This window comes from Marmota marmota, unplaced genomic scaffold (genome assembly GCF_001458135.2).
Source record: "Marmota marmota marmota unplaced genomic scaffold, marMar, whole genome shotgun sequence".
Classification (NCBI taxonomy): domain Eukaryota; kingdom Metazoa; phylum Chordata; class Mammalia; order Rodentia; family Sciuridae; genus Marmota; species Marmota marmota.
Genome location: NW_026000240.1, coordinates 18,825,977 through 18,842,372, shown reverse-complemented (window position 1 = coordinate 18,842,372; position 16,396 = coordinate 18,825,977). Strand labels below are relative to the sequence as shown.

Below are 16,396 nucleotides of genomic sequence, written 5' to 3'. Positions count from 1 at the left end.
AATGTTATAAATTATTACATGTTGTCTAAATTAATAATACAGACATAATCTTTTAACAACATTGCTACTTTAACTACCTAATATTTCAATTCAATTTGTACTAATCCACTATCATTTATGAATAAATATCATGAATATACACTTAATATTTCAGTTATTATATATACTGCAATCTTAAAAAAATTGTTCTGACCAGCATATTTTTTACAGCTCAATAAATTTGAAAAAATGTGGTAATAGATAATATAATTTAACTTTTATTTATGAATGGATTTATTTCTCATCATTTATTCAAAGAATCACAACGATCAATGTAAAAGCCATTGTCTAAAATATTTTTCCTCTGTGGTATGTTCCCTATTCACTACAACCTCAAAACCTTTGCATTTTTTTTTAATATCAGTGTATCACAAGGCCACACATTTTCAAAGATAATAATTTAATGACTTATCCCAGGTGGCAAGCAATCCAAGGGAACAAATGCTCTCAAATCCAGCTCAAGGTCTTCCTCAGAGTCAATATTACAGATGGATTCATTCTCAAGGAGCTAACTAATATGCTTGGCTAACAGTTGGGCATGACATAATACTTAGTAAATTATAACATTACATATGAATAATTCTATCAAAATAAAACACACTATTGTTTATCTCTTGGATAAAAAAAAATTAAACACATTAGCGAGAGTATTGGAAATTTTTACTTATTATTTAAACTTGTAGCAGAGATGCCAAATGACCTCCATTATACATTCTCAGGCCCGTGTTTTAATAGTGGAATCCACCAAATGTAAGACATATGGCCATCCTGCTTAGAAGCTACAGTGAAGCTCCATGTGGCCTCATGACCTATTTAGTTCAAGGGAATACAGGTAGAACTTGGATAGACAGTCTCAGGTCCTTTGTTTTAAAAAGGAAGTTGCTTGCTTCAACTTGCTGCCCTCCCCTCTTTGTGGAGAGCCAGAGTTCATAAGTGAAAAAAATACCCTGACCTATACACCCTCACTATATATTCAATTCTCACTCTAGGAAAAAAGAAAAAGAGAAAAAGCCAGAAAGGGAGTTAAAAATGTAGAGAATGTACAACTAAATTTTGTTGTTTTGCTGCTTCATTTATGTAATTTTTAAAATAATAACAGCATTGGGATCAGAGGTACAGATTATTTCTTTTTATTTCAAACTGTTCTGGAGGAATAAAATTTATCATTTGTTTTTACTTTAGCTATGAAAATCATCATTTCAAAATTAAAATATCTACATATGAGTATGTAGAAACAGATAGATATACACATATATACAGTGGTACATACTTTTTTTTTTTTCCTTCCAGGATCAACAGGCAAGAAAGTACGTATTAAATAGCCTTATCACAACATCACTCACAGCACACAGTTTGATGTCTGCCAGTCGAGTCTCTAAAGCCAGTGTTACCACTTGCTCTAAGAGTAATCATGGACAATTTATTGGATCTCCCTATGATTTAGTTCCTTTATTTATAAAATGGAGCAGAAGTAGTATCGATCTCATCAATCACTTGTAAAAAGAGATTAAAAACTAACAACAAACCCTGGAAGTTGTAAGCATCAATGTTATCCCAAACTAAGACCATTATTAACTAAAAAAGAAGGCTCCTATCACAGGAGAGGCAGAAGATACCTCATTTTTAAGTTTATGCCAATCTGAAAGTTAAAATAATTTAATTTTTATCCAGAGGCAGGTATTTTTTAAAATATAAAGTTGTTCTGATTAAAACCTCAAAACAACTATTCCATTCCTATTTATTAAAAAACAATAACAACAACTGAATTAATTTGACTTTAAAAAGAAAATAACAAATTTCTTCTCTTTTTCTTCTAAGCACAACGGATTTCTTCAGTTCTGTGTTTGTAAATACAGGTACTTTCCTTCAAACTACTAGCTGTTGATAATTCTTTTAAATATTGAATATTAAGACATAAGAGTAGTTTTTATTTGGGCTATGAGTGCTGTCTCTCTGAGATAGACACAGCCATAGACCTCCAAAGAAAAGAGGAGCCCAATCTATTTTTTGGAAATAGGGTGGAGCAGGTATGCTTAGAGAATCTTATGATCAAAGGCTTACGCCAGATTAATTCAGAAAATTTTCAGGTAGCATCACTTATTTAAACGCTATAAATGCAATTTTGGAAAGTGAATACTAAATCTTTGAAATCCCAGTGAACAGTACAGACCTATACACACTGTACGGCAACTATAAAGGTCAACATTCTGTCATGGAGGAGTTGTGGCAATTTTCACCTGAATAACTAATTCATAAGCATGAATTCATTTAAAACATGCAATTTATTTTAAAGAAAACAGTGAAGGGAAAATTATTTTCATATAATTCAAGTAAATTTTGATTGTATAAAAATATAAAGTTGTTGAAATTTTTCCCCTTTCAAACTAGTAGCACTGTTCCTTTGTGTTTGAGTACTTTAGAAACATTTTTTTGGAATCTATTTAAGACTTCTCAAAGGGCAAGAAAGTTTTTCTAGTTAAAATCATTTTGGCCACAAAAACTCAAATTTTGTTTTCAACAAAGAATGCACAAAGGTCATAAAAATAATTCTCATAGGAACTCAGGCCACTTAAATATGAAGAATAAAATAAAACTTTCCACAGTTAACTATGGTAAATATTCCTGAGTCCTGCAAAAGCCATAGATTCCACATTACGTGGTCACATTGAGTCCTGTACCAGACATGTCAGAGCCCCATCTCCAACAGGTCATTGAGACTGACACGTGTTTGCCCTTCTGTGTTCCCTGGTTCTATGGTCCCATCAGCCACTCGATTCCCAGACTGAAAACGTTCATGTAGCCTTGACTCCTCCCTCTCACAGCCTGTCATTAAATCTTCTGCCAAACACTAGTGAATGCTAAACAGATTCTTAATCCGTTTAGCATTCAGATCCTCTACAGCATCACTAGAAGGCACTGGCCTAGACTCATTAAGACATCCTATGGGTTGCCACATCACCCATCTCCACATCACCCACTTCTAATTAGGACTGTCTGACATCTTTTCACAGTGCCCGTCCCCAGACCCAATCAGTGCTTTTCAACTATGATCTAAAGCAGGAGTCAGCAAATATTCACTCCATCTCTCACCTTTTACAGAAAATAGTTTAGCTCTGAAGGCCACATGGTCTCCGTCAAACATGGTAACCCTGCCTCTGTGGTACAAGAGCGGCCACAGACTGTATGTAAATGAACAAGCAGGGCTGGGTTCCCAGAACACTGCTCTACAAAGCAGGCAATGGATTAATATTCAGAATATACCAAGAATCCAACAAACTTAACCCCCCCACACATAACTCAATGAACAAATGCGCAAAAGAACTGAACATAGAACTTCTTAAAAGAATAAACACAAATGGCCAACAAATATATGAAATAATGTTCAACATCTCTAGAAATCAGGGAAATGCAAGGAAAAAAGGCACTGAGATTTCATCTCACTCCCGTCAGAATGACAATGATCAAAAATACAAACAACAACAAATGCTGGCAAGGTTGTGGGGGAGAAAGGAACCCTTGTATGTTGTTGGGAGGCCTGCACACTAATACACCCACTCTGGAAAGCAGGGTGGAGATTCCTCAAAACACTAGGAATGGAACCACCATACAACCCAGCTATCCCACTCCTGAGTGTTTTCCCAAAAGATCTAAAATTGGCATTCTACAGCAATAGAGCCACATCAATATTTGTAGCAGCACAATTCACAATAGCTAGATTATGGAATGAACCCAGATGCCTGTCAATAGATGAATGGATTAATAAATTGTGGTGTGTGTGTGTGTGTGTGTGTGTGTATAAATATATATAAACATATGGCTGAGTTCTATTCAACCATAAAAAAGAATGAAATTGTGGCGTTTCCTGGTAAATGGATGGAAATGGAGAATATCATGCTTAAGAGAAATTAGCCAAACTCAGAAACTTAAAAGTCAGATGTTGGGCTGGGGATGTGGCTCAAGCGGTATAGCGCTCCCCTGGCATGCGTACGGCCCGGGTTCGATCCTCAGCACCACATACAAACAAAGATGTTGTGTCCGCTGAAAACTAAAAAAAAAAAAAAATTAAAATTCTCTCTCTCTCAAAAAAAAAAAAAAGTCAGATGTTTCCTCTCTTATGCAGAAGCTAGAATAAAAGGGAAGATAAGGATAATAAATATCAATTAAAAGACAAACAAAAGGAAGTCTAGTAGAACAGAGAAAGGAGAATGGGAGAGGGCAAAGTAGCTGGGAAGGAAAGGGGAGAATTATGAACTGAAATCGATTTCCATGCACGTGTGAGTTTGCCAGGATGAAACCAACTATACAGCTCTAATTAAAAAAAAAATAGGCAATGGGCTGAACCACAGTTTATTGACCCATAGAATGAAATCTAAATGAATCAGCATAGTGTTAACAGCCAAACTGAGTCATATGATGTGTCATCTGCACCTTTCCTCATGATGGCACCTCCTCTTAGTACCTATTTTCTCAACTGGGTCCAAAGCAACACATTTCAGGGTCCTTTCCCAGGACACCTCCTCTACAAAGTTCTCCTTAATGACCATTACTGGAAAACACCATTTCCTTCCTCTTAACACCCACAGCTCTTCTCCTCTCCGCCTTCACCACAGGTATTGTTTTCTGTCCTTCATGCTAAGAATGCTTACCTCAGATTAGACTACATGTTTCTCCTTCAAATGCTAGATCCATGTCTTTTTTCTTCTATATATCTCCTTGGCCTTGGATTTTGAAGATAGTCAATAAATATTTGTTGTACAAATGAATGAATTAGTGAATGAATGAATCACTCCAAGTCTCATCAAGAAGCAAAACCTACCATGCAGCCGGAAAAATAAAGCAACAGAAGTCTCCCCTAATTGTGACTTATTCTTTCCCAATCCAATATTTTCATTATCATCACTAGCATAAACTTAAATAAAAGTTATAATCATCCGAACTATTAGCAGTTACTGTCTGAAAGCTTAAATAAAGTCTCATAAACTGAAGCTTTAGAAGGCGTAACAAAAAAAAACCCTAAAAATTCTGTTGTCACATCTTCACTTCAAATATATATCTGTATTTCCAGAGACAAAATTAACACCACAAACCAACACCAAGGCGCCATACTTTAACAGCCCCTAGGCACACACACAATCAACCCATTTAAAATATCCACCCACAGGTACTTGCAGAATAAATTATGATCAAATCACAGTAGAAAATTATCACATAAATTTTAGCCACTTTGGAGAGAAGAAAAGGGAGCTAGTTGGGGGACTATTTTAAAAATCAAATATTGTTTGGTAAATGTTCCTCCTAATGGCATATAATTCCATTTACATTTCACTTCATGAGGTCGGGCAGAGGCAGGGTCAGTGAAGACTGCCTAGTTGGAAGGTCGCTTCCCACAAACCGTGTTTTGGAAAGTTGCAGCCAAGTGCTGGACAAACCTCTGGCAGGGAGAGAAGCCAGGGAGAGAGGAGTGGCAAAGACGTTAGTGGGCTCACTCCAGCGGCAGCTCTCTGCGGGGAGGGGGCACAAGGCTTCACCTGCTTCTGCACCAGTCTCTTTATTTGGGAAATGATGAGATTAATTAAAAGAAAAATTCCCCTCCAGTTCTAAAATAATAATGAAGCTTATCTCTAAAACATTAACACTTTGAATGCTGACATACATTTAGTGCATAAGTGTTCAATGGATCAATAAAGAAATAAATCTTTTTTTTTTTTTAATTCCTTACACTTAATGTGACACAGCTGGGATGTGCCAAATACAACACACACAAAACTGTTGAGCAAAGCATGTACCCAGAGGGTTGGATTTCCATCTCGGTTGGTGTCCCCAGCCACAGCAGCTAGTACCATATTTTGCACATATAGGTGCTTAATGAATACATGTTTACTAAGAAGAGCAAAATTGAAGGATAGAACCACTCACTATTAAATAGAGGGGAGTGAAGGCAGGGGAGAGGATATAGGGGTAGGAAAGATAGCAGAATGGATGAAACTATTGCCTTATGTACATATATAACTATATAACCAGTGGAATTCTACATCATGTATAACCAGAAGAACAAGAAATTATACTTCAAAATGCATGATGTATCAAAGTGCATTCTACTGTCTTGTATAACTAATTAAAACAAATTTTTAAAAATTTAAAGATGTGAAGAGTAGACAGTCTGCTTTGGGAATACATACAGAGCAATCACACGTGAGACCGGCTAGGACAATCAACCAAGACTGATATGATCACCAAAACCCCTTTGTGTTTTTAAGTCACATGCTCCTTCTTCCTCATTCCTACCTATGGGGCACTAATGCGCCCACTCAAACCTCAGCAGATATCAGCAATAAAAACCCAGATTCACTCCTTTCCCACTTTATTCCTAAGCACATTGTACTCTTTCCCAGATGACCAAGAAGACGGTGTAATATATCTGAGTGACAGCTGACAATTTAAATCTTTCTGTCAAAAAAGAAAGAATGAGACAGTATAGAAACAGGAACCTTGACGTGTTTTGGCTTTCTTTCATGCTAACATAATGAAATGTTGTCCCTCATTAATGACTGGGTTCTCAGTGCCTGCACACTCCACCTGCCTCACAGCCCAGGAGGAGTAGCCTGTTAAATAAATCTACCATTAAAATTATAGACATCATATTGGAAGGTTTTGCTTCTATATAAACTGTGTAAGACAAAACAAAGGTGGACATACTAGGTACACATTAACTTGAATTATGAGAGATATAAAATGTTTACTAGAAAACAAATACAATAGATCTTGTTAATTTTAGAATAATGTGCATAAATTACACTTTTATAACAATAATAATAGCTGGTTGCAGTGGCACACACCAGTAACCCCAGCAACTCTGGAGGCTGAGACAGGAGGATCTCAAGGCCAGCCTCAGTAACTTAGTGAAAGTGTAAGCAACTTACTGAGTGTCTTCCTCAAAATAAAAATAAAAAGGGCTGATGATATAATTCAGTGGAAAAGGACCCCTAGGTTCATTACCCAGTACCAAATAATAAGAAGAAGAAAATCAGAAAAATAATCTTCTAACAAACAATTCACCAAGTGATCCACTAAAACATGATCTTTGCATAATTTACTAAAGTAAATGATGCTAAAGTTAAGATGATGCCAACATTCAGGTTGTTTTGAAAACACACATCCTGAAGTTTGTTCAGTCTTGGTGGCTGAGGAGGTGTGACACAAGTGTGAACTCCCTGGGAATCTGCACATGGCTCTTTCTCTACAGTGCTAAGGTCAATGCCCAGATCACATTTTGTGCTCAATACATGCACACTGAGTGCTGAGAGAAAAACTGGCTCCGCGAACTCACTTTTTCAATAAATAATGCTCAGTAAGAAGCCAAAAGAAACAAACACTGGTTGACATAAGAAGGATCAGAAGAGGCAACAGCATCCTTTTCACAGTTTCTGTTTAGAAGTCAATTTTTAATAATTTTAATCCTTACAAAGTTCCAAATGTCTTTCTGACTTTAGAATTCATTTTATTTTTAAATAAATAAAAGAAAAAAGTTTGAAAAAAGTTTGGAAATACTCATCATATTTCTCCCCTTCAAAAGGTCTGTTTCTCCTTGTGAAGCAACACACTGTTACCCAGTATTTATGGTTCCCTTGCTATGGTGCCCAGAAAATACACAAATACATAAATAAACCAACGTCACAGTGTGGAGCAAACAACTAAATTCAGCCTAGAAGATCAATGATCGGGCACAAGGTAGCACAGCACAGACTGGTGTGATTAGATTGCTCCTCCATTTTTTAGCCACAGTATATTTATCTTGGACCAACTTCCCATATCACAGCCACCTAGGAAACTACTGAAATAATGACTTCACTTTAGATTATTTTAATCATATATATCAGCATTCATGGTGTAGCACTGACTACCATTCTACTTTTTTTCTTTTTTGGTGGTACCAGGGATTGAACCCAAAGACCCTTAGCCCCTGAGCCACGCCCTCAGCTAAGTTAGTTGCTTAGGGCCTTGCTAAATTGTTGAGGCTGATTTTGAACTTTCCATCCTCCTGCCTCAGCCTCCAGAGCCACTGAGATTACAAGTGTGCGCCACTGTGCCCCACCCATTCTAATTTTTTTAAGTTTAGTTTTCCTTACGTTGTCTTTAATTGGCAATAGCCAATCCCTTTATCTTATGTCAAAGGCTTAATCATGTTTAAACAAATACATGGATGAACTGGAAGGTTTCTACATACCAAAATATTTTAAGCAGATGCTTTCACAAAAGAAAATACTCCTTTACATAAGGCCAATAACTAACACCAAATATATCTTGTGAATAATACATATACTGAGGGTCTTTAAAACCGAGCACATTCGAGTGTTGATTAATTGAGATATACACATTACTGCCAATGAAATTCTGCCCTGTCCCTAATTCAAACTCAAGTAACTGCACTGACGTTATTTCTAACTAGTTTTCTTCAACATATTTTTTTTAGTTTAAAAGAAATTTTCTCAAGTCTATAAGAATAAAAGTGTCAACATTTTTACTAAATGATCTTATCTGACACTCAAAAATCTGGTAGAATGGTTCCACCATTTGCTTACATTAGGTCCTGGGATGCTGCTGGCTTCCAGTTCACTGTGTACAGCACAGCAAGCATTATGTGGGGATATTCAGTGAGTATCAAATTTACTCCCAAGAACACCACTTTTTGTTACAGTTTAGTTTATGCACTGTATCTACAAAAGAAAGAAACAACATGTGGTCCCCATAGAAAAACTAAAGCTGCTCACCTGTCTTCATTGTGAACACAGTAAAAGAAATACATGCTTTATAAGGCAATTCTAAAAGTAACACAAAGTACCTTATAAATGCTCTTCCAGAGAGATAAAGGTATTATAAAACCATCTAGGATAATTTCTCTTCCTAAGGGAATCTGCAGCTATCAAGTAACAATATTTATCCTCCAAATTTTCATTAGTTTGCTTCAAAAGAATAATTTTTGTCCTTTAAAAGCCACTAAATGCATTGCACATGTCCATAGTTGCTCTAACCAAGAGATCATCAAGCCATATAAATTGCAAATAAACACATGTACTCACATACACACACACACATACACACACACAAAAAAAAAAACCTTTAAATAACTTTTTAAAAAATATTGGAGGCAATTTCATATGTAGAGATCCTCAGGTTTAGTTTTCTTTTGAAAAGAATACAAAACCTTGACAAATATTAATTTTTATCTAAATTAAATATGATAAATCTTATTCTGTAGAGTGAGTTTTTTAAAAGATCCAGCCTCTTATTTTAGATGTTCCAAAATTTAATTCAGAATATACATTCTCGTGACACAAGTTCATAAAACTGTTTCTAATTTAATGCACAAATGCTATCTAAATGGGGACAAAGGACCCTTATCATATATTAGAAATGTTCTAAAATTGAATAGTAATGATGATTATACAACTTTGTTCAGTATACCAAAATCACTAAATTTTACATTTAAAATACACAAGTCATGATATAAAAATTATTTTAAAGGCCTATGTAAACAAATAATCACATAAATCTGTGCATTTTTATATAGTAGTGCCTTATGCTTTTATAAAACTATTATAATTGAATCATCCTTTTAAAAAAATCACATGAAAAATAGGTGTTTGTTTGCTTAAGATGAATGTATCTTGAATTCTGACCCTTCATCAAAAGATGAGCAATTTTTTAAAAATAGAATAGGCAATGAATTTAAAATAATTTATAAAGAGCTGAATTCAATTCTCCTGGGCCCAGTACACAATACCGACATAATGTTCAATTATACTCAACACACTGTATACAATGCTTTTTTGAAGTGTTGTTTTAAAAAAATAAGAGGAAAAATATACCCTAAAATGACAGCAGCTGTTCCGCCCCTCTGTGCCCTCTTGGCTACTTTCCCCTGCACCCTTGGCTGAGCCACAAGATGGGGACACTGGGTGATGGTGGAGAAAACTTTAATGACTCCTTCTGGACAAGGACTTAGCTGAGTTGGGCCTCGGTCTTTCCAGCTGGCTGGCTGTTCTCAGAGGTGTGAGACACGGCTTCCATCTGACTCACTGATCAGTATCAAACACTAAGACCTCGAAGACACTGGCCTTCTATTAAAATACGACCATTGTTTCTGTCCAGCTGGGTTTAAATATCATCTGAATACACAAACCCAACATCCAGCTGGCTCTAGATCACAGGGAGACCCAAGTCTCCTTAGAAACAAACTGGCCTCACTTCACCAGTTCCCCAAGGCAAAAGCTTGGATTGGCAGGAGAGGGAACAGGGATGATAGGTGAGGGGAAAAGGATAGGATTCTTCCGAAAACCCATGAAGAGTTTGAGGAATCTGAAAAAAAAAAAGCTCATATGTGGAAGCTTTCACAAGGAGAATCTGCTTCACAGTCAAAACCCAAATGTACATTTGGAAACTTCAAGCTAACTGATCTAGTTATTGGAAATCTATGGTAATTTTAAACCAAAATATACCCAATATTTAATCTAAACAGTTTTTATGATGAATTATTTTATTTTATTTTTATTAGGGAAAAATACATAACAACAGACAATGTAGAAAAATTCACAGTACACAAGCTCAGCCCACAGGGTTTCTGAGGTATGCCATGCCAAAGCACATCTTGCCCAAAAAGGTAAACACGAGCAGAATGTAATTTCTTGCCTGGGAGACATCAGGAAAATTCCAAAGATACAAGTATTATGGATTCTTTCCAAGTTTTCAGGTGCTGATGTTATGGAAACTTCATTATTTCTACTTTCATGTTCACATTTATGTCTCTTATTTACATCCTTATATTTTAAAAAGCTCTCTTATTTTCATCAGCAAATAAGAGTCCTTTTAACTTTTTTCAAAATAAAAGATACAGAAAGTCCTTTCTAAGTTAAAGAGGAAAATACAAGGGCATTTAAAATGAGTGATCAGTAACCAAAAACATAAAAATAAAAATTTAAAAAAAAAACAAAGAATGTGAGAAAGAAAAGTGACAACTTGAAAGATTCATGACAAGTTGATCTATTTTTTTTTTAATATAAGAAGAAGCTAAGAGAAGATTGCAGATACTCCAAATTATTCAGGTCAGCGGAGTATACAAAAAGCAGTACTTATGGGCTAGGGGGATATAGTATTTATACGCTAGGGGGATAGCTGGGTGTTAAAGCTTCCTTTGAATGCAAACCGAGGGCTGATTCCCAGCACCAAAACAAAAAGATATTTATACATTGAGAAGGTTCTTCTCTCACAACACCGGCTTTCTTGCATTTCACTTGTGTTTATAACTTTACATAATCTTTTTTTCCACCCCAGGGTAATCAGAATTGGTTGAGCCACCCTTCTTAACAGAAAAGTTCAACATGACCTTTACTTCTTCACTAAAACATGAATTTCACAAAAATATTAGCCTATACTATGTTTTCTCATTAGTGTCCATAGCAACTCTTTTTTTTTTTTTTTTTAATGCCAGGGATTAAACCCTAACCCTGTACATGCTAGGAAAGCATTCTATCATTGAGCTGCATCCCCAGTCCTCCGTATTTTTCATTTTGAGATAGGGTTTCACTAAGTCTCCCAGGATGGCCAAACTTATGCTCCTCCTGCTTCAGCCTCCCATGGTGCTGGGATTATAGGCGTGCACTATTTCACCTAGTGTAAATCCTCACTTTAAACATATTACACGATTATGTCAGACCATGGTTTTATAACTATGAGAAAAATATACTTTTCAAAACAATGATTCCTCATCAATAAGATAATTTAATGTATAATAACACATAGATATAAATCTCAACCTTTTAAAAAAATAATTTAATATAGACTGAAAAATCCACAGGGTGTGTCTCTTACCATTCAGTGAACAGGATGACCAGATCATCTTGACTGGCATATTGTTCCATGACTTCTTTCATTAATCTCACTTTTTGGCCCCCTCCAATACTATTAATGCCATCTCCCCCTCTCCACTCTTCTCCTTGACCAAGGACCTATCAAAGAAATCAACATTTCAACCCTAAGCAAAACTCAGATTAAATTATGACAACACCATAAAAAACTTAAAATCATCGCCAACTTTACAGTCCTACACCATAACCCACTCTCCACATGTCACATAAAATCATGATGCCAGAAAAAAGAAATTAATGACTGGATCAGTCATACTTCTTTAATATTATCCACCCCAAAAATGCCATTCCCAATTTTATCATTTCAAAATTTGAGTCTATTGCATGCAGCTGGACTGAGGAAATATTTCTTGTATCTTATTATTCTTTGTTCAGCATAAAATTAAAAAGAAAATGAAGAGATCTTCCATATCAGTTTTTCTTTCAATCTGGTAGGAAATGTGTAAGATCAAGATTGAAATCCCCTGAAGCCCAGGGTTCTCCTCGACTGGCCCTGAAGGAATTTCCTACCAAACCAAAATGGATTGTTCAGGGAAATGCAGAGGCCATCAAACAGGGCACTTTCTTTACCTTCTAAATCTTCAAATGTCTTCGTTCTTGTTAAGAATTTATCAATGCAAGAAACTGCCTGCACACAATTAACTGGAGCTACACCTGTACCCTTGATCTTCACTATGCATCTGTGCCCTTGATCTTCACGGTACACCTGCACCCTTAGTGCTACACCTGTACCTCTGACCTTCACTGTACTCTGTACCCTTGAAGCTACACCTATACCCTTGATCTTCACTGTGCACCTGTACCCTTAGAACTACACCTGTACCCTGGACCTTCACTGGCACATGAGTCTCCACAGGGCCTCCTGAGTTGGAAACACACTGTTTACACACCTGGCCCTGAGGCAAGAGGAGCATAAGATGTGTCCCTCCTGTCATACACAGTTTTATCTTTTGTTTCCTCAAAACAGTGTCTGAAGGTGCTAAAATATTGATGTATTAGGAGACTAGGGGGAACATAACTGAGAACATAACTAAAAATAAAGACGAATGAAAAAAGTAAACTAAAAATAAATAAATATCATGAGTTGTCACTGTCCTTAACACAGCGCCAAATATAAATCTGTTGGCAAAGCAAGCCAGTGGGACTCCCAGCCTCAAATCTCTCAGAATCATTTTATCTCTACCTATAATGAGGAATGGGAGGAATATTCCACCCATGAAAACTCAAACTCGTGTGGATCAGGATTCAAATTATTTCTAATCTAGCAGAATTATTGGTTTTTACTTGATTGGTTTCACAACCCTTCTGGAGGCTCTGATGCTGCAATAGCAACTGCCCTGGCCACACCTGAGGGTCATACAGTACAGTGACAGGCCATGCAGCATGCGCCGGACCTCAGGGTGCACCAGAATCACACCAGAATCCGTGGACAGCTGGAGAAAGCACAGAATTTGTTATTCAGCTGTTCTGAGGTGGCCTGAGTGTTTCCTTTCTAACTAGTTCCCAGGTGACGAGGGTACTGTGGTTTGAAGTCCACACTTTGAAAATCACTGCATTACAAAATGGGAAGCCAGCAGAAAGGGCATGAACTCCAGAGCCAGTCAAATAGGGCTGTGGTCTAAGACCTCACAGGTTGTAGCTATGGACCCTGGAGCAGGTTCTCTTTGCCCATAAATAAATATGTACCTTACACTGTTCATATAATGACTAAGAAGGTACCATATGGAAAGTTCCTAGTCAGGTGCCTTGCACATAACAGTCTATTTTGTCAGCCTAGTCTGAACCCAAAAGATCCTCCTCAAAGACTTCAGAAATGTTTTATCCTAATTCTTCTTTGACTTCAGTGAATATCACTATATTTCTTGTCTCTCTTAACGTACTTTGAACATATTTTCATTGATCTTTTATTAAGCACCTGTACCTCTGACCTTCACTGTACTCTGTACCCTTGTTACCACCCTCTTTCCCTGCAAATTCCACCTCTTGACTAGCTGCTGTGCATCACCATCAGTACCTTCTACTCCAGAGGCTGCCTAAGGAATACGACCTTTTATTGAATTACATGTAAGTATAGCTCAGTTTCTCCCCAGGCCAAAGCAATCTTTCCCCTCCTTTTATTTATTTATTTTTTTTAATTTCCTGCCTAGATACTTGCTTATTCTCCTTTTATTTGGAGAAAATATCTGGCTAGCAGATCCTTCTATCAAATGAATAAATCAATAAAAATACTAAGACCCTCCCTCCTCAGTTTAATAGTTCTATCAACCTCCTCAAATCTCCTCTGATCACATATGAGTAAAATGTCCCCTAGAGATGTCTTCTAAATGTGTTTAGTGTTCCCAAATTCCTCTAAAACAGATACAGAAACAAAGCAAGAAAGGAAAAGTAACTCTTAGTGATGGACAAGACAGGTCTCCCCTCCCACAGCCATGCTTCCAATTCCCTGTAAAGAAACCACCTCTGTGTACAACCCATAACAGAAAAAATTATTCAGTCACCAAAGAACACTACTGTCTAATCTTTGTACAGCCCCACAAAATAAATTATTTATATATGCATATACAGATACACATTTACATATTCTTTGTGTTTTATAGAACATGCTTATGTCAAATATTAGCAAATATTAACAAATTTATTGTCTGCATGGCAAATATTAGTAAGGCCAAAATATAGCTTTCAATGTGCATAGAAATAGCAATGATGCAAACAAATTTCATCTTCCTTGAAGGAATTACAGATTTTGTTGTTGACATGAAAAATGTACTTTGAACACATATTCCACCATCTCTATAAAGTAAAAATATACTATACCTTCACGGTATAATTGAAATATTTGGCTGAGTGCATAAATCGGTGAAATCCATCACTTTCTTTTGTTGCTACAGTTATGACTAATAATTTATCTGCAAAGACAGAAGGAAATAATGTAAGTAGGTTTACCAAGAGTTTAAATGCTAACACTTTACAACTCAATATAGTGATTAGAAACCTCATTAACCCATGGGAATGTTCTGGTGTGTTATTCTACGTAAGATGAAACACAGGGCTATTGAAAACCAGGCAATTCAAATTCAATTCCAAATAACTAGCCCCTCAATGACAAATTATATTAATGGTAAAGAAAAAGTTCATTAGTGTTGGAGGAAAAGCATGTCTTCAATGGAGTATTTCAACATTAAGAAGAAAAAAAAAGTCCATTATATGCACATTTTAAAAATCTGTTAACAGTAAGACCCTTAGATACTATCTAATCCCCCAGCTTCACTGTCACCTGTAAATCTTCCCAGATTTATGACACACATCACTGAGGTGCACCAGACGATTACAGTTTGCTACAGACATGTGGCAAACAAAAGATCTAATCATAAGACTGATCCGAGTCCACAACAAATCTGAAGTAAGTATTTAAAAACAAAGTCTTAATTTTTCCTTCTTAACCATGAATTCTTTACAAGTCTCAAAAGCCACAAAATTTGCATCTTTTATTTATTGTTTATTTTTTTCCTTTAAAGAATTAGTAGATATGCAGTTTTGAGTTACTATGTTATAAAAGATTATTACTTTCAACCTAATATCTCTCCTTAGCAGAATCAGGTAGATTTAAGGAGCTAGTTCTTAATATCTACAGAAGCCACTAAGAATAAGACCTATTAGGAAAGGCATGTTGGGAATGCATAGAAGAAACAAAAACAACAGCAAATGCCAAATGGGCTGCGATGCCATTTTTTTTTCCCTCAGTCTGAAGATTTAGGAGGATCCCTGGACTAAGAAAGGCAAAAGTTGCTGCATGCAATGGCATATGCCTGTAATCCTAGTTGCTCTGGAGGCTGAGGCAGGAGGAGCACAAGTTCGAGGTCAGCCTCAGCAACTTAGTGAGATCCTGTCTCAAAATTTCAAAAAGTAAAAAGGGCTTAGGATTGAAGATGTAGCTCAGTGGTAGAGCATCCCTGGGATCAAGGCCAGCCCTACAAATATTTTTTTTTTAAAAAAAAACAAAACTAATATCTTCAATATTCTAAACAGTGAGTTATACCCTTTGATTTTCCCTGTCCATTAGGGAATATTCAGAAACTCTTACATAACCCCTAAGCAATAGAAAGTCACTGGTCAATATTAATTGCATCATATAACCAGTTAAAATAATTATATAGGAACCAAGGTAATTCCTCATCAAGTTTTGAAAATAACTAAAACAATACAATATAAATAACTATAATACACATAAAGAAATAATAAATTCAGCTGGGCACAGTGGCACACGCCTATAATCCCAATGACTCTGGAGGCTGAAGCAGAATGACCTTAAGTTCAAAGCCAGCCAAAACAATTTAATGAGGCCCTAAGCAACTCAGTGAGACCCTGTCTCTAAATAAAATACAAAAATGGCTAGGGATGTGGCTAAGTGGTTAGGCACCCAGGGTTCAATCCCTGGT

General features: G+C 36.3%; 1 protein-coding gene across 2 annotated transcripts in view; it reads right to left on the bottom strand.

Moving 5' to 3' along the window:
* Nucleotides 1-16,396, bottom strand: part of Plod2 (procollagen-lysine,2-oxoglutarate 5-dioxygenase 2) — an 87,557-nt gene that overhangs the window by 33,966 nt on the left and 37,195 nt on the right. For both annotated transcript variants that reach the window (XM_015486975.2, XM_015486976.2), the window contains exons 2-3: nucleotides 14,775-14,866; nucleotides 11,905-12,041 (exon numbers count right to left, since the gene is read on the bottom strand). In XM_015486975.2, the coding sequence (XP_015342461.1) occupies nucleotides 11,905-12,041; nucleotides 14,775-14,866 (229 nt within the window). The remainder of the gene's footprint in view (nucleotides 1-11,904; nucleotides 12,042-14,774; nucleotides 14,867-16,396) is intronic.